The sequence below is a fragment of the Monodelphis domestica genome, chromosome 8 (assembly GCF_027887165.1).
Source record: "Monodelphis domestica isolate mMonDom1 chromosome 8, mMonDom1.pri, whole genome shotgun sequence".
In the NCBI taxonomy this organism is placed as follows: Eukaryota; Metazoa; Chordata; class Mammalia; order Didelphimorphia; family Didelphidae; genus Monodelphis; species Monodelphis domestica.
In genome coordinates, this window is record NC_077234.1 from 75,465,308 (window position 1) to 75,488,531 (window position 23,224).

The 23,224-nt window shown below is 36.5% G+C and overlaps 1 protein-coding gene across 1 annotated transcript in view; it reads left to right on the top strand.

The window, feature by feature from the left end:
- Positions 1-23,224, top strand: part of ABCA12 (ATP binding cassette subfamily A member 12) — a 242,256-nt gene that overhangs the window by 138,068 nt on the left and 80,964 nt on the right. The window contains exons 15-21 of the mRNA XM_007501784.2: positions 1,707-1,880; positions 9,982-10,146; positions 12,323-12,536; positions 12,808-12,947; positions 15,448-15,567; positions 19,717-19,807; positions 22,979-23,158. Coding sequence (XP_007501846.1) covers positions 1,707-1,880; positions 9,982-10,146; positions 12,323-12,536; positions 12,808-12,947; positions 15,448-15,567; positions 19,717-19,807; positions 22,979-23,158 — 1,084 coding nt within the window. The remainder of the gene's footprint in view (positions 1-1,706; positions 1,881-9,981; positions 10,147-12,322; positions 12,537-12,807; positions 12,948-15,447; positions 15,568-19,716; positions 19,808-22,978; positions 23,159-23,224) is intronic.

The following is a 23,224-nucleotide window of genomic DNA, read 5'->3' on the forward strand; positions in this document are numbered from 1 at the left end:
CGCTTCCATATTTTCACAGTTGATAGTCTCTTCTTTTCACAGAGCTTAATGGTATCAGATACTTTATTCATTTCTTTTTATGTCTGTCCTCTTTTTTCTCTTCTCTCCTTCCTCTCTTCTCCTTTCCTCTTCCTTACTTGTTCTTCTCCTCCTATACACCCCCCCTTTTTCTGTGCCTCCTCTCTCTCTTTCTCCACTCCCCCTTCTTCCCTTCCTCTCATGTTAAATCTCTTGAGTCTCTTCCTACCTGCCTTTCATCTTTCTGATTCCCATAGCTCAGGCTACAGAGTCTCTGTCCCTGGAAGATATTATAAAATGACATACAATATACTTCAGGTAGTGTAAGGCTACTTGAATTTAATTGAAAACTTGGCCACAACGAAGTTGACCAGAAATGAAATATATTAATTGTGATCCTCTAGTTTTCCAAGAGTCTCTTGATTTTCTCAAAATTGAAAAAGAGAGGTCTTGTGGGGGCAGCTAGGTGGCTCAGTGGATTGAGAGCCATGCCTAGAGATGGGAGTTCCTAGGTTCAAATCTGGCCTCAGCCACTTCCTAGCTGTGTGACCCTGGGCAAGTCACTTGACCCCCATTGCCTAACCCTTACCACTCTTCTGCCTTGGTGCCAATACACAGTATTGACTCCAAGATGGAAGGTAAGAGTTATTAAAAAAAAATAAATTTAATTAAAATAAAAAGAAAATAGGTCTCGTGTAGATAGGCAGATAGATAGATAGGTAGGTAGGTAGGTAGAAGGATAAATTGATAGATAGACACCTATATCTATATCTATCTATATAAAATTTGAATATATGTATATTTGTGAAGTGCTCATCTGTTACTATGTGTATAAAATGCAAATAAAAGAGCAATAGATTTAGAGCTCTTTGTATCCAAAATAAGCTATTTGTGAAAAGTCATTCTGGCCTTCAGGACAATTTTTTAATTGGCCGAAATCAGATGTCTGTATTTGCTTTATTTTCCAGGAAAATGAGAGAGTTGGACTAATTCTCAAAGTCTTTAAGTCTAGCTCTAAATCTAAGTGATTCTGTGACAATAAGATGCTTATTCTGACCAATTTAATGGTATGCTGGAAGGGAAGTGCTTTGAAAAAAACAAAATACATTATAGAAATAAGAACTATTATTATTATAATTCTATCTCTGAGTTAAGTTCTGGATATGGCAACATGATGTATCTAAGACAGACTTGAAATTTTAAGGGTTTCAATACAAAAACCCAAACAAGACCTAACTCTGAAAACCAAAATATATCTCCACCGTATCTTCCAAATCTTAAACTATCTTCATCTATATACAGCCAGAAAATTCCTATCTCTTTCAGTCTTCCCCTTTGCCCTTTTTCTCTTCCTTTTTGTCTATTCTGTTAAATTACTCTTCTCTTCTTTTTTCCTTTCCTTCCACTTCCTTTTTCCTCTGCTTTCAATGTCTGTCTAGTCTTTAGGCCTGCTATTGTTATATGGACACTGCTTAGTATCATGGTACTATAAAAAAAAACTATAAAAAGGGGGGGAGGAATAAAGAAAAAAGGGGGGAAAAGACATTTAGGTTCCTGATGATAAAGTATTTGCTGTACTTTAAACCTGAAATATGATAGCGCAAGAAAGACTCAAAATGGGAGGATGAATGAGTCATATTAAGGCAAGCTAATGAAAAAAACCCTTTTTTTTCCTCTCAAAACTACAGATCATTTCTCATATATTCTGGCTGTATTCTTGTGATTCTAATGTCACCAATGTGAAATTGGAAGCTGAAATGATGGAATTCTGCAACCTATCTGTTCCAGAGAGGTCCCGCCTGTCTTATCTCACAGGAATTACCCTTCTGCATTACCTGGACATTTATAACTTTACCTACAAGGTAAATATTGTTTGTGTTGTCAATTAGCTGTCTCATGCCCTTAATTTACTATATTACTATTTAATTACTCACTTATGTTCTTGACAACAGCAGGAAAGAGGTTCACTTAGGCAACTATTAGATTATTGCTTTGGAAACTCCCAGATGCATCTTGACTCAGTCCCAATATAGGAAAATCACACCTGAAGTCATTAATTGGTTATACAACTTATAAATGGGAGATAGATACAAAATTTAGACTTTGGAAAAAAAGTTAGATCTCTGAAGAGACATAAATCCAGAAAGTAACAATGATTCCTTCATCGTCCAAACTTCTCTTGCCCTAGTTCCAGAGACCCATGATTTTTCCCTGTGAACACAGAAAGCAGAATGTCCTCCATGTTTGTGGTGTGCCTAGTAGCTACAAGAATAGAGAGGGGTAAAAGGAGGAAGGTAATAAGTGAAGCTTTTTACATTCTCCCTTTCTTCCCTTTTTATACTTATATAGACTATACTTCTTCCCTCTTTATACTAGATATCACAGAATCAGAAAAATTTAAATCTGGAAGAACCGTCAGAAACTGTCTCATTCAACTCATACGCAAAAAGGAATTCCCAACTACACTCCAACATAAATACTCCACAATCCAATCCAATCCAATCCAATAAATATTTATTAAGTGCCTACCATATGCCAGACATTGTGCTAAGCCCCGGGTATACAATTTTTAAAAAATCTTTACCCTTTGTCTTAGAATCAATACTATGTATTGGTTCCAAGGCAGAGGAACAGTAAGGGCTAGGAAATTGGAAATGTAAAATTTAAATTAATATCTAATAACTATAAGTATTAAATTTTATAAGATTTAGTAATAATCATTTGAAGTAGAAAGAAAATAAAACTAAAAGAAATGGAAGTTCAAACCTAATTATCTAACAAAAAGTAAAACCATGTGTATAGATTCTCCTGCCTGGCACAAAGCCAACTTTCCCAGACATGATCAGGGGAAAAGAGAGAGGGTGGAGCTGTACTTACAACTTTATTTCCAAAACATAAGGACTTGATATGAGAACGAAGATGGGAAAGCTGGGAAAGAGAGCTTTGGAGAGACCAATTCTAATTATATACCCCCTCCTGTGACTCCATTGGAAAATGAGCATGTCAAAATCTCTCAGATTTATATGCCTAGTTTCCTCAATGAATCAGTGCACATAACCAACTTTTATCTCTAAAGATCTTTAACTAGAGGTACATACAATATTGCACTTTCTAAGAGGAAATTACAATAATTTGGGGATTTGAGGGAAATAAAAGAGAAAGAGAGCAAAACCAATGATTGCTAGGTTCATTGACAAAAAGCCAGTTAGGAGGTAATCCCCTCTGGCATAAGGGTGTACATTCAAAATAAATGCGTTTGACCCCCCACAGTTCAATTCATTACATCCAAAAGTTCATTCTGAATATTTTGGGTACAGTGTGTGGTTTCTGCAGACATCTCCATGGCACCTTCTCCAAACAGTTCACTTTCTTGATTTAGGGAGGTAGCAAGTTTCTTATTCTAAAGTTACTCTCAAACAAGAAAAATTTTTATAAAACTAGAATTTGAGTAAAACATGGATCACTCTGGGATACATGGCTGAGTTATGAGGTATATAAATCAATTGTCAAAGGAAAATAAAAAACATAAAAATCCAAATAAAAGAGAAAAAAGTAACTTTGGGATGAAACATAAAATATCAAAGTCTCATGTATAAAAATTCTAAGTAAGGAAAAATAATCCTATAACAGGTCCTTGAATCAGGGCCCAATTAAAGTGATTTATGTCCCACAAGCCTGTAGTAACAATTATGCACTTACCCAATCAGCAGCCAGGACTACATAAAATTGCTACACTATGAAAGAGAGAAAAGGGACAAGATTTTGAAGCAGAAGAGAAATAGCATTCCCTGGTCTGATTTTACCTTTGCTTTCAGGAATAGGGGAGCCAAAATGGCATTCAAACTGAGGTACTTGGGAGAAGTCTGGATTTGGCATGAGGGAATCATGTGTCTGGCATTCATTTCCTTGAGTCTCAAAATAAATTTAGGTCCCCTGTCTTTGCACAGAATCTCATCAATCCCACCAGAATTGGTTGATCTCCTTGACCTTGTGCTCCTAGGCACTGTGCAGGTTAATTTTATGCTCCTTGGCACTGTTCAGTGGCTCTTCTCCTGGAATCAGACACAATCATTAATCAAAGTCCCATAATATTTACCAATCAATGACAGGTTTCCATAGTCTAAAGCTTTGGGGTATGCACTGACATTAGGGCTAATGGACATTTTAGACATACACTAGTGCAAAATAAAAATTAAAAAAAAAACATTAATACTGGTAACATATGCCTCAAGTACAAAAAACAAGAGAAAAAAGAAAACTCAAATACTCTATTGTACATACAAGGAAAAATAATAATACAATTTTTAAAAAAAATCAAAAATAAATAGTTCACAATCAGTGACACACTGTGTTAACCAAGGAAAGGCACAATACAAATGTTTCTCACTCAAAAATGAGATCCATTTCCTTTTTAACTTGGCCATGATCCACAGTGTGAGTGCACATGATTTTCACCAAGTAACATCTTTTAAAAACAGTAGTACAGTAGCTAATGTTCATTCAGAGGACTACCAAAATCCCCCAAATCACAAGAGCCCATTTAATGACAATAGCAAACAAACCCGCTATCATTAGGATTCACATGAGTCTCTATATGGCTACTTACTGTGTTTCATTTAAGAAACTTTTAGAGATCATGGATATTTCTCACAAGTTCTCCCGATCTAGTCAATCTTTCAATGTTGGCGAAGATATTTCTAACAAAGTCTCTTACTGCCCTCATTCCAAAATGTGGCAGGAGAAACTAGAAAAGAAAAAACAAAAACAAAAACCTCTGTGCTACTGATGAAAACCTTTTGGGTCTAAAATGTTACCAAGAATCTAGATCATTTTGTGGAAGGGTAAAGTAAGCTGAAGAGTTACAAATATAAAAACTATCCAGGAACCACTAGGCTCCATGGGAAATTCTACCTTCAAGAGCCATCCAGGGGTTACCAAGCCCCCTAGGAAAATCCTTCCCACCTCCCAGATGAGATTATAACCCATCACAGGGCAACCAAGTCACTTGGGAAACCTCCCTCCTCTGGTATGAGACTGTAGTAGTCATAAAAGGCATGGCTTTATATGTCCCATCCATTGCAATGTGGAATAGTGAAAATCACTTCTGATATCTCATCCATTACATTTTTATAAATGTAGAGTTGGGGAATATAATAGTGCTATTGCACTTCAACTACTAAATGGATCTTTACCTTTTGTTACAAACAACTCAAAGGTAGGGAAATGATCAGTCAGAGGTAGTGGTGCTGCTAGATATCTGAAAATCACTTCTGAAAACCCCTTAAAATCAAATTGAAATTTTCTGCTCATTAAATTCTCTAAAGTTTGTATCCAGGTTGTAACCACTTTGATGGAATCCATCCATCATCATCTATGTGACAATTAACAAAGGCAAAAAGGCAAAAAAAAGCCATTAAGGCAATATGTGACCTTGATGGATCTGGTAACAAACCCAGGATACATAAGGACCTATGGTTTTGCCACAGAAAGGGGTTTGTCCAAGTTGTTTATGAACTTTTATAATGGTATTTTCTCTAGTCCAGTCATAGGGCAGTACAAATAAAGACAGTGTAACAGAACATATAGCTAATAGTCAAAACACAGTAGCCAAAAGTGACATAATATAACAGAATGTTTTATCAGATTAATATGTGAAATTAAAAACAAAGTTAAATCTTAAAATAATTAGCAAATACAATGTATGTGACAGACTGTGAGCAATGAATTCAAGAGTCCTTTTCTCCAATTCTGATAGCTGCATTACAGAGACTTTTTCACTATTTGGGGGCAAACTAACTGAAATAGTTTATATCAATAATGCAAATGCATTCTGGAAAGGCTTAAAATTCACCTCCAGACTCTTTAAGGTCCCTTCCCGCCCTGAGTATCATCATTTATTTAGATTCCTTTGGTCACACCTCTGGAATCTCCCATAATGAAGGGGAATTATGCACTGAGGATATTGTGGATGAACCCCATATTAGATGTGCTACAGAGTCTGGGCAGTCCAAAATGGCAAGGGAGTATAGAGAGATGGATCTCCCCTCTGAATCTCGAGATTACTCAAGCTATCAACTTCAAGGTATCCAATCAGTACACCCAAGAAGGGCAGCAAGAAGACATCCTAAAACTGGGAGCTGTGCAAGCTCAGTAATGCTTTCTGGGAATGGGGGCTGTTTGAGATAAGCAAGAAACTAGGCCATGCTTGCAATTCTGCTTCCTGTCTGTAGGTGTCACTACCCTAGTATGTACTGGCTAGGAGTAAAGTTAAGAGGTTTGGAAGAGTAACCTTCCTTTCCCTCCGCCCTAGGGGCAAAGCTGCCTCGGAGAACAAAAGGGAGAAACTTATACTTTACCTTTTGCACAGGAACCCCAGCTAGTATGTTCAAGAGAGGCAATGTGTGGGCAGCAGGCTCCGCTCCTCTTGTGGGCAGGTCCCCACCACCAAAAAGAGTCCCCCGGGGGGTTAGGGGAAAAAAGGATCAAGGCAGAAGGGAAATGTGTTTTTTTCAAAATGGCCTACTCCCTATCTTTAGTCAAAGGCTATCTTAAAAAAAAAGATCACAGATTCTGTCTCCTACCTGGCTCGCCAAAAATGTAAAACTTAAATTAATATCCAATAACTCCATGTATTATACTTTATAAGATTTATTAATGGTCACTTGAAGTAGAAAGAAAATAAACTAAAAGAAATAGAAGTTCAAACCTAAGTATCTAACAAAAAGTAAAACCACATGTGTAGATTCTCCTGCCTGGCATAAAGCCAGCTTTCCCAGATATGATCAGGGGAAAAGAGAGAGGGCAAAGCTACACTTACAACTTTATCTCCAAATCATAAGGAATTGACATGAGAACAAAGATAGGAAGCTGGGAAAGAGAGCTTTGGGGAGACAGATTCTAATTACATAGAGTCAAGTGACTTGCTTAGAGTCAGATAGCTAGGAAGTATCTGAGGACAGATTTGAACCCAGGATCTTCTGCCTCAAGGTCTGGTTCTCTATCCACTGAACCATGTAGATGTCCCCCACTACACTTAATAAAGATATAGTCCCTGCCCTTGAGGAGTTTATAATCTAATGGAAGCTGATGACACAAAAGGAGACAAGGAAGTTGGGTGTTGGGGGTAGAGGGAACCAGAGGAAATCTTATTCCATGAAGCTGAAATATAACTGAGCAGCAGATGCAGAGTGGAGTGAACTCATAAGTCCATTTTCTGCCCTCTAGAAAGGAAGCCACTGAGAAGAGTTTGGGTACTCCATCTTCCAACCCCCTAATCAGAGGGGAGAGGAAGCTAATGGAAGTATTGAGATTAGAGGTGATGAGCTTTACTTGGGTTGGGCATCCTGTTCCATGGAGCTGAAACCAAGCAGGGGAACAGATGCAGATCAAAAAGTAGCCATCTAACCTTTTCTAACAGATCTTCAGTGAGAGGGAAGTTACCTTCTATTCTTCTGTTCTTCTTTGGGATGGCTCTAAGCATTAAGGTTTTTTCTTTACATCAAATCTAAAGCTGCTTCTTTGCAACTTTCCAATGTTATGCTTCTCCTTTCAAAACTATGCATTTCACTCTAGCACTTTGCTCCCTTTAAGGGAAGAAGCCAGCATGAAACAGCACCAACTTACATTTTCTACAGTTGGAGTTGAGGCCAATTTGGGTGGGGAGGAGCAGTGCAAGAGTATCCTTTGTTAGATAGTTAGATGATTGCTCTTTGGGAGATTCATTGATACTGTTCTAGAACTACCCAGCCAAGATATTCTAATTAATCCAAATATGAAAGGCTTCAAAATGTCTATTTTATACTCTTTACCAGTCAAGAGGTAGGATCTCTGTTTCAAGGGATTAACCAGAAAAACAGAAAGAGGCTCTGCTTTGTAACAGGAGCATTAGGTATAAATATGCAGCATGGTACAGTGAAAAACTTTCAATTTGGAGTCACAGGACCTAGGTTTGAATTTCAGCTCTAGTGTGTGATCTTAGGCAAATCACTTAATCTCTATGGGTTTCAATTTTCTGATTGGTAAAAAAGAAAATATGGTCTGACTTTGACCTCTATGGTATGTCTGAGCACTAAAACTATTAACCTGTGATTCTATAAAATTTATAGTATAGGTACACGCATAGATAAATGCATATTGAAAATTGAATGGCAAATGTCTCTCATTCTTTTTTTTCAGGAATCATAGTTTTATATATATATATATATGTGTGTGTGTGTGTGTGTGTGTGTGTGTGTGTGTATAATTTATACAATTATATATATGAAACTATATATAGTAGAATTAGTATACCCTGCACTTAGGAGGTGCAAAATGTATATTCATGTAATGAATTAAAATATGAAGATTACAAGACAAACACGCAAACTCAACCCCAAAAGATATCTTTCAAACAATGACCTATTTTCATGTATGTAAAATATAAATCCCTTTGAGAATAGGGACTCTTTTGGTCCTTGTATCCTAAGCACCTGGCAAGCACTTAAAAAAAAAAAAAACCTTCGCTTCCATCATAGAGTCAATAAATACTATGTATTGGTTTCAAGGCAGAAAAGGGGGGCTAAGCAGTGGGGTTAAGTGAGGTTAGATTTGAACCCAAGACCTCTTGTCTGGCTATGGCTCTCAATCCACTGAGCCACCTAGCTGTCCTAGTAGCAGGCATTTAAAAAAAAAATGCTGATTGGATTGAATTGATGAGAACAATAACACAAAGCAATCACTACTCTTAATTCCCATTTCATAGGCTCATAGGGTATAGGGCATGATGGGAAGAAAGCAGTTCTCATAGCCAGGCAAATCTAGGTTCATGTCCTGTTTCTAATCACTTAGCCTCTTAGTGCCTTAGGCAGCACTCTAAGACTAGAAGTAGCATTGAAGGTGCCAACTATATTAGTAAAAGGAGTTTCCTTATCCTGGAGTTCTCTTTACCAATGAAATTATAAATCTAGTCTCCATCCCTATGTTTTGCTTTTAGGGCTTGTCCCAATCCAAACACACACACACACACACACACACACACACACACACACAAACACACGAATTCTTGAAAATAGTAGGGATTTATAGACCTAAAACCTAATGGACTGTTTGGGGGCACAATAGAACACTAAGAATAATAATGTTTTGGTTTCCCATTACTAATGATTTATAGCTGAAAACATTTTGTACAAATTGCAGCCCAAAACACATAGGAAGTGAAACTGTTTTCTTCATTCCATCATATGTATTTCATTCACTCATATTGCCATTTCCTTCTATGTGACACTCTTGTAGAGCAGAAACCAGATATGGTATTTCTTGTGGGAATCCAATAATTAAGCAGCTCTCTAATTTTCCTAGCTGATAAGGCTTGAGTAAGGTAGTAATCACATTCCTGTGGGAAAATCCTAGTGTTGAACTGATGAATATGAGCTTGACAAATGGAGGATCACTATTTAATGCTTCAAAGATACTGACAAGGAAAGAAAAATTAGCCTCTGGCTTTTTTTTTTAAAGAATTTATTCATGGCAATGTAGAAACTCATAACGTTTCATATGAGAGTAGGGAACAGTAGTGATATTGATTGATTTAGAAAAATGGTGTAGGAACTAATAGCCAAGATTCCAGCATGACTATGATTCCTCTTAATTAAATATAAACAATAACAGAATTTGGTCTGTTTACAATAATGTGTGCTTAAACTGGTTTTAATTAGCTGATCACCATTAAAGAGCTTGAACTAGCACCCATTGGACTGAGACTGCCAGTTATAACACATAGTGGACTTTTCCAATTTTCCCTTTAGCAAAATAGTAAGGAACATTTGAATGGGATAGATTGGATAAATCAGTTGCAGTATCCAAGATGTTCATTCTTCATTGGTGTATAATATGAGATTATGAAGGATAGGGCAGACAGAATGATGTAGCTGCCCAGCACATTATAGAATTTTTTCAAATCATTTGTTTTGTTTCCATTTCTGTTAGGTTTTATTCCCTAGGGAAGATCAAGAACCAGTAGAAAGGATGATAGAACTCTTCATAAAACTGAAAGGCTTTCTCAATCAGATGGTTTCTGGCGCACGTCCATTGCTCGACAAAATGAGGTCACTGAAAAAAATACACCTGTCTCGAAGTGTACCATTATCACAGGTATGAATAAAACTCATAATGTACCATTGCAAAATTTCTTTAGGATTATTACCAGTGATATACTGGTAGATGTTTAATAAATGTCATTCTGGAAAAAATATGCACACTTTTTAAGTTTAATCTGCATTATTAACCTTTTTCTTAAATCTAGACAATCAACAAAACAACCAGTCTAGCCCTGATTTGGTAGGGTTTGCTGATTTCTGAGGTATAAATGTTCACACTGAAAATTTAACAATTGTATCTCAGAAGAAAGTTTGAGCTGCCTCCAGCATGTCACTGAATATTTTCTACTGAGACACAAAGGGCATCTTCTGTATGTAGTGAGATAAAATCTCCCCAATAGTTATGAGACAGCTGAGTGGCATAGTGTGTAAAGAGTTGGGAAAAGAGTCAGGAAGACATGACTTTTTGTCTGGTCTGACACTTACTGTGTGACCATTGGCAAGACACTTAACTGCTGTTGTCCTCAGTTCCCTCAATTGTAAAATGGGGATAATAATAGCACTTACCTCACAGAGATGTTGATGATGAAATATTTGTACATATGTATATGAAATGTGCATATAGATATATATTTGAAGTATTTGTAAGCCAGTATTTGTATAGTGCTTAGCACTGTCCTTGGCACATAGTAGGTGCTTAAAATGCTTGTTCTGTTCCTTTTCCCTCAACCGTGAAGTTAGACTCTCTGACTTGGTACTTTTGACTGTTCATATATAAACCTAAAATGGTGAGTACATTCTGTATTATATACACAATATGTATTTGCATCTCAGATGTGTGATGGTAAGGAATATTGCCCCAAAGAAAGGGGCTTCTCACACACATATGTAATATATATATATATATATATATATATATATATATATATATATATTCTTTGAAAAACTCAAAGCCCTATAAAAATGTGAGCTGGGGGTTTTGGTCTTGTTATTTGTTCAGAACCTATGATTTCATTGATGTAGGGAATCAATGGAGAGAAAACTTCCTTTACTAAAGAGAGGGGTAACTCTTTTACAACTCATAGTTTTAAAGAATTGCTGACAGATACTAAGAGATTAAGTGCCAAGAAGCCAGTATATGTCCCAGATAAGCCTTGAATATAGTTCTTCCCAGTTCTGAGTTCCACTCTGTAGTCCCGTTATGCTAGTATCTCCTTATGAATATTTTTTCTTCTTGTTCTCATATTTTTGGTGAAGTTCCAGTTAAAATTGTCCCAGGGCAAATCATTATCCTGCTTTTATTATTTTTACTATTTAATGTTCTTCGAACTATTTCCTTGGTAGATAAAATAATTGCATTTTATAATTGAATAAAAAGCATTGAGATGTGAGTTATTCTTCTGTAGAACACAGGAAGCTTTCAATATTGATTTTTTTGCCCCCAAGGTATATCTTCCTAGGTACTCAGTAGGTGTTAATTTTTTTTTTTGGTAGCTGATAGTGATGTGTTGAGCTTTATTGACTATTTCCATTTATAGTTTACATTGATCAATAAACCTAGGTTTCTTGGAGAGAATCCTTCTCTAATTTCTGGTGGCAATATCCTGGTCCTGAATTGCTATCAGAAACCCCTTTTCTATCAATAAATCCAAGTGATTCTAGCATCTGTCTGACACTTCTTTGTCAACATATTGTTGCATGAGTTCATGTAGGTGTAACCCATGAAGGACCTTTTGATTCCACTCTTGAAACTTAACTGTTTCTTAGATTCCATCTGGTTGAAAACCTCATTTAGTTACATTCAACAAATCCAATGGCAGGTACCTATTTAGAAAGACATCTAGGTGATACAGAATATATAGAATTCTGGACTTGGAGTCAGGAAAACGTGATGTCAAATCCTGCCTCATACATTCATTAGTGGTATGATTTGGGAGTAATCCTTTCAGCCTCAGTTTCTTCATCTTTAAACTGTAGGAAATAATAGTACCTGCTTCATGGGGTTGTTTTGAGGATTAAATTGGATACCATGTAAATTTCTTTGCAAACCTTAGAGAACTATATAAATTCTAGATATTACTATTATTTTGATTATTTTCATTTGCCTGTATTATTGTTGTTATTGTTACATGAAACTCATCAAATTCTAGGCATCTGAGATTTTTTAAAGCATCCCAGGTTTTTTCAAATGATTTATTTTAATTAATATGCCTCTGATTTCTCTCCCACAGGCAATATACAGAAACCGCCATATTAATGTCCCTGAAGGGTCATTTAGCACCATCTCCCAAGCTCTGTGCTCTCAAGGAATAACCACTGACTACTTAATAGCCATGTTGCCCTCTTCACAGAAGTCCAAAGTGGGCAACCACACCAAAGACCCCTTGACCTACAACCTGAGTAAAAAACAAATTGCTTTAAAATATGGGATTCCTATGAATTCAAGTAAGTGGACTTGAAATGAACATCACAAAAATGGCTTTTTCCATAGAGATTCTATTGTGTTTCTCTTATTTTCTTCATCTAAGGATGAAGATTTATAAAATCTTTGCCAAGCAAGTCATGTAATGAAGAGAAAACTATTTCTTTGTCCCTCTAGAATATAGATATTGAATATGTGAATATTTAAGTTCATTGTACTACTCTGAGTCAATCTGTGATCAAGAAATTATTTAAAGTACATGCATTTAATTATTTAATTTCTTTTTTCTCCCAGCACCATTTTGCTTCTCCCTTTATAAAGACATTGTTAATATGCCTGCTGGACCTGTAATTTGGGCTTTCTTGAAACCATTGTTATTGGGAAAGATTATGTATGCACCGTATACTCCAATCACAAAGGCGATTATGGAAAAGGTTTGGACATGTACCTAAGTGTTATTGTTATTTGTGATAGATTTGTAAATCATTTCATGAACCTAGACCCTTACAATGTGCCATGATAGTGCGCTCCTTCTTCATATTCTATATATAATGCTTTGAGGATCACAAGAATAATTTTCACCACTGACTCTGCCTATGGACAAGCAGTATAATTGATCCTTGGAAAAGATACAAATCATCTTGAATAACCACCATTATCAAAATGAAGTTATTACAAGTGAAAAGTCTTCAAAGTGTTCAACAAATTAAGAGGCAGAAAATTTGTCTAGCACCACTGCCTAACATAAAAACAGAATAAGAATAGTGAATATAATAATAATAATAAAATAATAGCTAGCATTTATATAGTACTTTAATATTTGCAAAGCACATTTTCTCTGTTATTTCATTTGATCCTCACAACAACTCTTTGAGGTAGATGCTATTATTATCTCATTTTTACGGGTGAGGCAACCAAAACTAGAAGACATTAAATGACTTACCCAGAGTCACATAACTAAATAAGTATCTGAGGTAGGATTTGAACTCAGATCTTCTTGACTTTAAGTCTAGCCATTATACTGCCTCTAAAACATGTTTGGACATAAATGTCTTCTACATTATTGAATATTCTTGCCACATAAATTTCAGAGCAGTAAGAGACCTTCAAAGTCATCCAGTACAACCTCATCATTTTCTAGAAAATGGTGGCCTGCAGCAAGTTGAAAGGATTTGCCTAAACCTATATCAAAAAATATTATAAATCAGAGGTGTCAAACTCTTCTGGGAGGTCACAAAGCACTTGAGTATAGCCTAAACCAAATTAAATATAATTAGGAAATGTTTAACAAAGTAAATAAAAATACAATACCATATAGATAATGTTAATTTGTAGTTTTCCAAGTCAATAAAACAGTCAATTTACAGTAATTTGTTTCTATTTGAATTTGACAACTCACTGTCATAAATAAGGGCTAGAAATTGAGCCCAGGTTCTCAAGAATCCAGTCTTTCCCCCTCCAAATTGCTTTTAAATGTTGAAATCTGGTTCCTTATGTTAACAAATGAACTAACACATATTTGAAGAAATGAAAGATAAGTGATGAAGGAAGAGAGGAAAAACAAATGGAACCCCTCTACCAAATTCCAAAATGTAATATTTTAAAGAATCTTTGAAGTTGAATGGAAAAGCTAGTTTCTAACTGTCCTGATGCTTTAAAAAAGAAAAAGAGCCAAATGTTCCTAAACTAAACTAACAACTAGCCACATAAAGTGTTCTGTATGTCTAAGAGATCTTTCTTTAGACATAGGGAGAAATTGTTTGATAATCACATTTTTGAAACTCTTATAAGTTATCACAGGACAGTATATTATTTACAAGGAATTCTCAAGCAATATGATGTCTCTTTTCTATACCAGAAAGAACAGATTATTTGTTAAATATCCAGAAAAGTATATGAAAGAAATCCTTAAGAAGAATTCTTGCTATAGTAGAGTCTGAGTTCCTAGATCTGAATGCTAAATGAGATTCAAACCCAGACTGAACCTCTCTGTCTTTTTTCTTGATATGTAAAGTGATGGGGCTAGGCTCAATTTATAAGTGTCTTCCAGCTTTAAATATATGATTCTAAGAGTACTCAGAATTTTTATGAATAATACTTTGCTAGTTTAAAGGAGTCTAAAAACTGAAAATAAAAGAAATTATTTTCAATTTAATTTCATCTTTTTAGATTATTATACTTTTTTTTAATATCATGGACCGCCCCCCCCCCCAGAAGTCTAGTGAAACTTATAGTCTACCTTTCAGAGTAATGTTTTTAAATGTATAAAAATAAAATACATAGGAAACCAATTATATTAAAATATAGTTTTTGAAATGGAAGCTAGGTGGTGTAGTAGATTGAGAACTGGACTTGGAATCAGGAAGACTCATATTCATGAGTTCAAATTCCACCTCAGACACTTTGCCGTATCATCCCAGACCAAGTCACTTAACCCTGCTTTTCTCAATTCCTAATCCGTACAATCATCTGGAAAAGGAAATGGAAAACTATTCCAGTGTCTTTGCTAAGAAAAGTCCAAAACGGAGTCACAAAACATCAGACATGACTGAACAACCACAACCAGTAGTTTTCAAAAATAGTTTTAAAACAAGTTTATAGACCTCAGTTTAGGAATAAGTGTTTTAGAGGGGAACTGGGTGGCTCAGTGGATTGAGAGCCAGGCCTAGAGATGGGAGGTCTGAGGTTCAAATCTGGCCTCAGGCACTTCCTACCTGTGTGACCTTGGGCAAGTCACTTAACCCCCATAGCTAGCCCTTACCACTCTTCTGCCTTGGAACCAATACACAGTATTGACTCCAAGATGGAAGGTAAGGTTTAAAAAAAAAAAAAAGAATAAATGTTTTAAACCAATTTCCATAAAGGCTGTTAATGTATATCTTGGGCTGGTACAGGAAATTCCTGACAGATTAATTTTTATTCTTTGTTTTTTAGTCTAATGTAACTCTGAGACAACTGGCAGAACTGAGAGAAAAATCTCAAGAGTGGATGGATAAATCACCACTGTTCATGAATTCATTCCATCTGCTAAACCAAACAATTCCAATGCTCCAGGTACTCTTGTTCCATCGTCCATTTTAATAAGTATAGCAACTATCTGAGGTGTTAATTACTATTATTATAATGATAAGTAGATGATATCTAGGCAAAATTTATGGCTTTCACCCTAGACCTGACAGATTAAATTAGCAGATTATAAAAGACACATACCCACAATCTGAGAGTTAGAAGAGGACTCAGAGGCCAATCAGTGCCACACAAAGGGTCCAGGAATCTCCTCTATACCATATCTAACAAGCGGTTATCCAGCCAAGTGAGAAGAACCCAATTACCTCCTAAGGAAGTCAATTTCTCTTTGGCTTTTAATTGTTAGAAAATATTTTTTAAAGGGATCCTTGAAATTCACCTCTCTTTAATATCTCCCAATTAATTCTTTTAATTCTGGAGGCCATTATGAGATGACTGAAAGGATTCTAAAAACTGAGGATCTTTGCTGCTGAAACACAGCTCTAACACTAATTGTTTCTATTAATCAACATCTTTCATTTTAGTTTTTTACTATAATTATCCAATAATAGAAATGACTTATCTTGCGAGGTACTTGTGAGAAAAGAAACAGCCAATATCTAATTCCAAATAGAAAATACCATGTAAGTCAAGTGAAGTCAGTAAACATTTATTGATTAGGCACTTTCTGCATGTCAGACGCTGTGCTAAACACAGTAGTACAAAGACAAGCAAAAGATCAATAGCTCTTGCCCTCAAAGACCTTACTTTCTAATGGGGAAAAACAGCACATATAAAAGGAAGCAGAAAAGGAGGAGGGGTGGGACATAATGGAAGAAAGAAGGCCAGAGAATGAGTAGGTCTCAGAGAATAATAAAGGAACTGAACCTGGCTGGACTGGACACTTTCCTTAAACTAGAGGTTTGGGGAGGAACTTGACTGATCAGAGGAAGGAGCCCTGAGGTTGGAGTGATCTTCCAAAGTGAGACTCCTTAAAGAAAGACTGCTATATTTAGGTTTTTTCCCTGCCTTCTCCTAAAGAAAAAAAAACAAAAAACATATTTTCCTGTTACATCTAAAGAAAAGCTTTCAGTATTATTAAGCTTGCAGCAACCTGAAAACCAGCCATGAATTTTGGAATATCTTAGCGGGGTATTATGTGCCAGGTAGCACTAGTGCATTAAGAATTGGGAATGAAAGCCAAGTATACTTTTCCATTTGTATTCTCATGTGTTATACAGCCTCTGGGTTCTCAGTTAACATTTTTGGACTCACCTAATGCAAACCTGATTTTCCTATGAGGAAGATTAACTCATTTTCTGTAGAAGGGCCACTCACAGACTCTCAGAGATGAAAGACTCACCAGGGGCCATCCGGTCTAACCTAGAGCTGACCAGGAATTCCTCCCTGCAGCATTCCCAACAAGTCATCTTTTAGCTTTCTCTGGAAGACCTCTGGTGGTTTCTCATTAAAGAAACTTGTCTTAGTCAGATGGGCAGAGGATATAGCGTACTGACAGGCAGCATGCTTAGAAAACACACTACAGCCATGTTCATCCAAGAATTATTAATTAAAAGAAAAACTATTGCTCTGTTCTAGACCAAAATAAATCATTTCTTTACATATCCATTTTCACTTCCCGAGAGAAAACAAATAGTTTCACAGAGCCCAGGCTGCAAAGTAACACCTTATTACTTATTCTATTTCTATGGACTATGGATGGTGGGAAAATGAGCCATTTCTCTTTTGAGAGCTGAGTACTTTCCCATAATGCCAGGGGGAATGAGGCACAATAAAAGTCAGAGGTGCATTTGGAGAGCCTTCCCCAAGCAAGTCCTGAAACTCCCCTGAGACAGACTGCTTGGAGCTCACTTCAGCAAGCTGTTTTCTGATTGGCACGGAAACAAAACAAAACAGAACAGACCATTTGCATCACTGCCTCCTGTTGGACTCTCAAGCCAGACTTCAGTCCTGCTATGACTCACATACACTACTTTTATGAGCTTTAGAAGATAAAACTAGAGTCATTTTGAAAAATAGCTGGGCAGAGTCCCTGGTACCATATAGTGGCTCGAGAGATGCCCAGCACACACCGAGGCAGCCTTTCCCTTTGTGCCTGAATGCCTTGGAAGTAGAAAACCTTTCTGTCCTTCTGGTAACATCAGCCTTGTCGTGCGTACAGAGGCGACGCTATGCAGGGGCTCTCTACATATGGCCAACTGTGTCCCCAGATTCGTACTGTGAGGATATTTTTCACTCCTTCTGCCCCCTGAGTACAGGACAAAGCTAAACAAAATAACTAAAGAGAGGTAGAAGTTCTTGTTCACTGAAGCTCTAAGTCTTACAAATATCCCAAGTTAAAGGGCAAAGAACCTACTGTGCCTCTGGCAGTGGGTTAAGCTCTGGGGATACAAAGACAGAAGTGAAATCATCTCTGCCCTCGAGGAGAATGCATTCTAACTGGGGAGACAACATGCATGAATGTAGAAAATGAATATCAAGTGGTTTTAGATGAGAAGGCATTAGCAGCTGGGATACTAGCCTGCAAGAATCAATGTATTGAGGCAGGTAAGGTGGCTCAGTGGTTAGAGAGCCAGGTCTAGAGATGGAAGATTTGGGGTTCAAACGTGACCTCAGAAACTTCCTGGCTGTGTGACCTTGGGCAAGTCACTTAACCCCAAATGTCTAGCCCTTTCTACTTTTCTGCCTTGGAACTTTTTTTTTAGATTTTTAGAATCCATTCTAAGACAGAAGGCAAGAGTTTGTTGGGGGTGGAGGGAAGAATCAGTGTACTTCATTAGGCCACTTAAATTATTTACAGAGTAATGGGTGTCAGGAAAAAAAATAACAGACTTTTGATCTCTAATTTTTAATAATGAGACAGGCAAATAAGTTCCAATGATTGCAAGCACATATTCTAGGCACACCAGGCTGTCATTCTTCACTTCTTTCATTTCTAAAGGTGTTTGTTTACTTGGAATGGGTAAATCTTATTGCTTGTATGTTCTGCACTTTTTAAAAATGCCAACTATTGTAACCTGGATTGAACAGCCTTTTCATTTTATGCTAAGTGATACACCATAGGCTCCCTCACTTGCTGTGACCAGTCATTACAGCATTTTTTCTGTCGAGAGCTTTGCCATCCTTTTGGATTGCTAATTGCATTTTTTACAATGTATTTTAAAGTGTAAATACCCATGTGATTTTAGAAAATGGTTATAATTGCTATTTCTACTGACAATCAGTAATTGGGAAATAAAGGGTTTTCAAGAAAAGAAGAGGATTTTCTCCAGTTACTACAATTACCTTTACTTACTTAGCCAGTCATGCTGCTTTTCAAAGCCAGGTACGTTTTTATATTAGCTAAACTGACTCATCTCCTCCTAGATGACAGAAATGTCCAGATGTGAGAGAAGAGTGTCCACCTGTGATCTTTAGACTTAGATACTAAAATCTGGGAGATTAATGAATGCAAGATAATTCTAGAGTTTTGGAAACTGAAATGTTCAAAGCTGAAATTCAAAAGTCACAGTGTTTGGCCAAAAATATGGGGTGACCAAGGCTAGTCAATCTAATAATTTTATTCATCTTCCATCTACTTCTCTACTACACCCTAACAATTCCCTTAAATGCCAGCAACATTCTTCCTACATAATTTCCCACCATCATCTTAAAATTGACTTCCTTCTCCTCATTTCCCCATGGCTCTTCTTTATTTCACCTGTTAACAAGAAGGAAGAGAAGGAATCGCATTAGATGCGTATCTCAGCCTTTCTTATGACATTACAACAGACTGTTATTAGTCAAGCTCTATGTAGGGAAAGAATTTCTCATTTCGCCACACACAATTGTAGCGTTCATTGGGTAGAGAGTAAAGGAATGCTAAAATGAATAAAATTCCCAAGTCTTGCATGTCTAATCAGATTTGGCAATTTTGAGATGCCATCCAATGGTGCCTATATTTTGAAGCTTGCTTCATTATAGGACTAATTAAACAAAAACCCAACTCTTCATTACCAGCAGCACGCGCACTATCTTCCTTTGTCAAGGATTTGAATGTAAGCCTTTGTAAGATGATGCATTAGTAATGCACAATAGCTGTTAACGCCTCTCACTGTGGGTGTTATTAGGGAGACAATGATTAAACTTGTTTTGTTCTTGCATTTAAACTAATTCTCTATTATTATTGTTTGTTAGAATACTCTGAGGAACCCCTTTGTGCAAGTTTTTATAAAATTCTCTGTGGGACTTGATGCTGTTGAACTCCTGAAACAGATAAATGAGCTTGGTAAGTCAATAGTAGATTATGCAGCTTCTTGGGACCTTTTATTCCCAGATCCTGTCAGGAAAAAAAAAATGCTATCCTATACCAGACCTCCTTTCTGTTTTGTATTCTGCGCCATTTCTCGCTAGGTTCTCGTTCGTTATTCCATTACTCTAAGGGAAATAAATCCTCGGTCACATTTTCCTTCAGGTGTACACTTACTTACATGGGGCATCAAACTCTTCTTTGACGATTAACTTCTCAGGTTGTTCACCTTTCTTATTATGGGTGAAAGCACTCCAAAACAGTAATATTACAAAACAAACTATTCATTGACCGTAGATGGCTTTCACGTTCCTAATATACAGCATGGTTTTCTACTATACAAAGTTTCCATCACGTAGCAAGTTCTTCATCTCATTTCGTCTTGACATCATGATAATAAGTTGCAGGCTATGAATGAGGGCAAAACGATTCATTGGTAACCACTGATTCTTAACATTTTATGCCCACTGTTGAGACATAGTCAACATGGAAGTGGAACACGTGCACCAGATCATCAGTAGAAAGACAAAGGTGAGGGGTGCCACAGAAGCAAAACAAACTAGTAGCTAGCAGGGCAGGGGCGAGTTCTTCTCTTTCAAGGTCATTTAAAAGGATATATGAAAAGGATCGAAAGGAGCTGAAAGAACTTAGGCATTTCCTCTGCCACATCCCCACCTTCAACCCTGGGGATGCAAGCCATCTCATTCCGTCTGTGCCTGATGTGCTGTTGCTATGCAACCCCTGGTATAAGAGCATCAATGTTAGGAAGAGGTAGAGTGAAAGAAATCATGTCCTCATGCTAGGTAGCAGCCCTGTTTTTGAGGCTGCTTCGGTGGTGGTGTAGGCTACAAACCACTGGAAAGGAACCATGCCTAGGTTTATCCTCCATATATTATTTAGGATATTTGCGATGCCTTATATATAACCTATTTATCGGAGATAAAACTCAGTAATAATGAATTTTCTGATTCAAAGGAAATCACTTACACCATCCTTTTTCATAAGGAATCTTATGGATCTTAAAGGATCAAGGATAACATGCTTTTTGGCTCTAAAGATTGTAGAAGCATATAGAAATGAAATTTGTCGTTTAAGCTATGAGACTAATGATATTCTAACTTTGAGACTGGACATAGAATTTTAGGTAGTTTAAAATTTGTTATAAGGTCAAAGAGAAAACTTTCTATTCGGAATGGAGTGTATGGGGCTGGGGTTGGGAATTATATGCTCTCTCCTAGTTATTCTCATTGAATTTTAAATTCCAATTAAAGATCCATCAAAATTATAAGAGAATCTCTGCCTTAGATTGCATTGTATTGATTTCCTATGGCCACTGGAGGCCACTGTTCAACCATAATTTTCCCCCTCCCCCACCATTTTCCATGACAAAAGCCATTCACTTTAAATTCTAGTGCAAAATGCTTGCAAGTAGTTGACTTCTCTAGAGAATTTAATTTTGCCTTAAAAGACTTGGGGGGATATTTGGTTGGTGAAGAGGATTTAAAAATACTTAGTATATTTTTATTCATAATAATCAAGTCAGGAGATGAAAATTTAATCAACCATAATGGTATATTCATGTATGTTTTCATATAGATTATTCATAACAATAGACTATATTAGAAGGTTAGGATACCACAAAATCAAAGAAAAATTAGCTTATACTTTTCCCATAGAGGAGTAATTGTCTAAAACAAATCCATTCATCCATCCATCCATCCACTCAATTTATTAGGTGCCTTAAGTTCTAGACTATTTGGTTTAGTATAATATGAAGGTAACTCATATAGCTCTTAAATAATATTTACTATATATATTCTATACAATTTGTACTTTTCTTTGAGAAATATTTCCATAGCCTGATTCATTTGTTGATTATTCTGTTGTTATTCTAATCACCTATTTAGCTAATTCTAAATTCATCCTTTATCTCCTAGTTTGCAATTTTCTCTCTAGAAACTTATAGATAACAACAATAATACCTAACATTAATTTAGTACCTCAACTTTTCCTTCATTCTATTTTTGTTATCTCATTTAATCCTCATAACAACCCTGGGAGGTACATGCTATCGTTATCCCCATTTTAGAGATCAGGAGACTGAGACACAGAGAAGTTAAGTTATTTGTCCACACAGATAATAAATGTCTGAGGCAGGATTTGAACTTATGTCTTCCTACCTTCAAGTTCCATGTTTTACCCATTAAGTCAGCTAATTTTACTTCCTTTTCCTCTAGTGGGAAGGGAAAGTCTTGCATATCAGTCAGTGTCATTGAACAACTTGAGAATTCAGAGATAAAAGAAAGGATCTAGATCTGTGATCTCACTGATGCACTGAGTTATTTAGTAGTTTTAGTCATGTCTGACTCTCTCATTGGGGGTTATCTTGGAAAAGGTATTGGAATGGCTTGTCATTTTCTTTTCCAGGTCATTTTACAGATAAGAAAAATGAGGCATACAGGGTTGTGACTTGCCCAAGGTCACACAGCCACTTACTAAGACAGACAACTAAGAATTACTAGTATCTGAGGCCAGCTTTGAAATTTCTAATGCCAGACCCAGAACTCATCCACCGTGCCTCTTAGCTGTCCTATGGGGAACTATGTAGCAACATAAATTTAAAATTGGGAATGATCTTAGAGACTATGTAGTCTACTCTCCCCCCTCTCCACTTTACATATGGGAAAACAGAACCCCAACAAGGTTGTGATTTTCCTAAGGTAATATAGTCAGAAGTGACGGAGCCAAGATTTGAACCTGTATTCTCTGATAACTTAATCTAGTGCTCTGTCTACTGTATCATACCACATTGCTGTTACAATTAGCTTCTTTATATGAGATCACTATTCAAAATATTATATCATGTAAGTTTTTTCCATTGCCTTTAACTTGTTACTTTTAATGTCAACTGGATTAAAACTCTCCTTGTTGAATATTTGTGTTATAGAGTAAATCTTGCCTGATGTGCCTCTTTGAATTTTTCCACATAAAATGCATTTCCCCTTTGTCTTTAATTTTCTAGAGCTTCCTTTAATGTGTAATATTTGGAGACAAATCAGTAATTTTGATGCATCATTATGAGAATCAGGATGGTGATGTTTTCTTTCTTTTTTTTCCCCTGTTGATTTTTGTTTTGCTTTGCTTCTCCAGATATTCTAAGGCTAAAATTACAGAACAATATCGGCCTCATTGATCAGCTTAATACGCTGTCTTCCCTGACAGTCAACATATCCTCCTGTGTATTATATGATCGCATTCAGCCAGCGAAAACTATAACTGAAATGGAGATGGAAGCTCAAAGGCTATACAAGAACAACGAACTCTTTGGAAGTAAGTTTGATTCTGCTGTTGTGTGAATCATCCGATGGCAACACATAGATTCTCCCCCAATCAAGT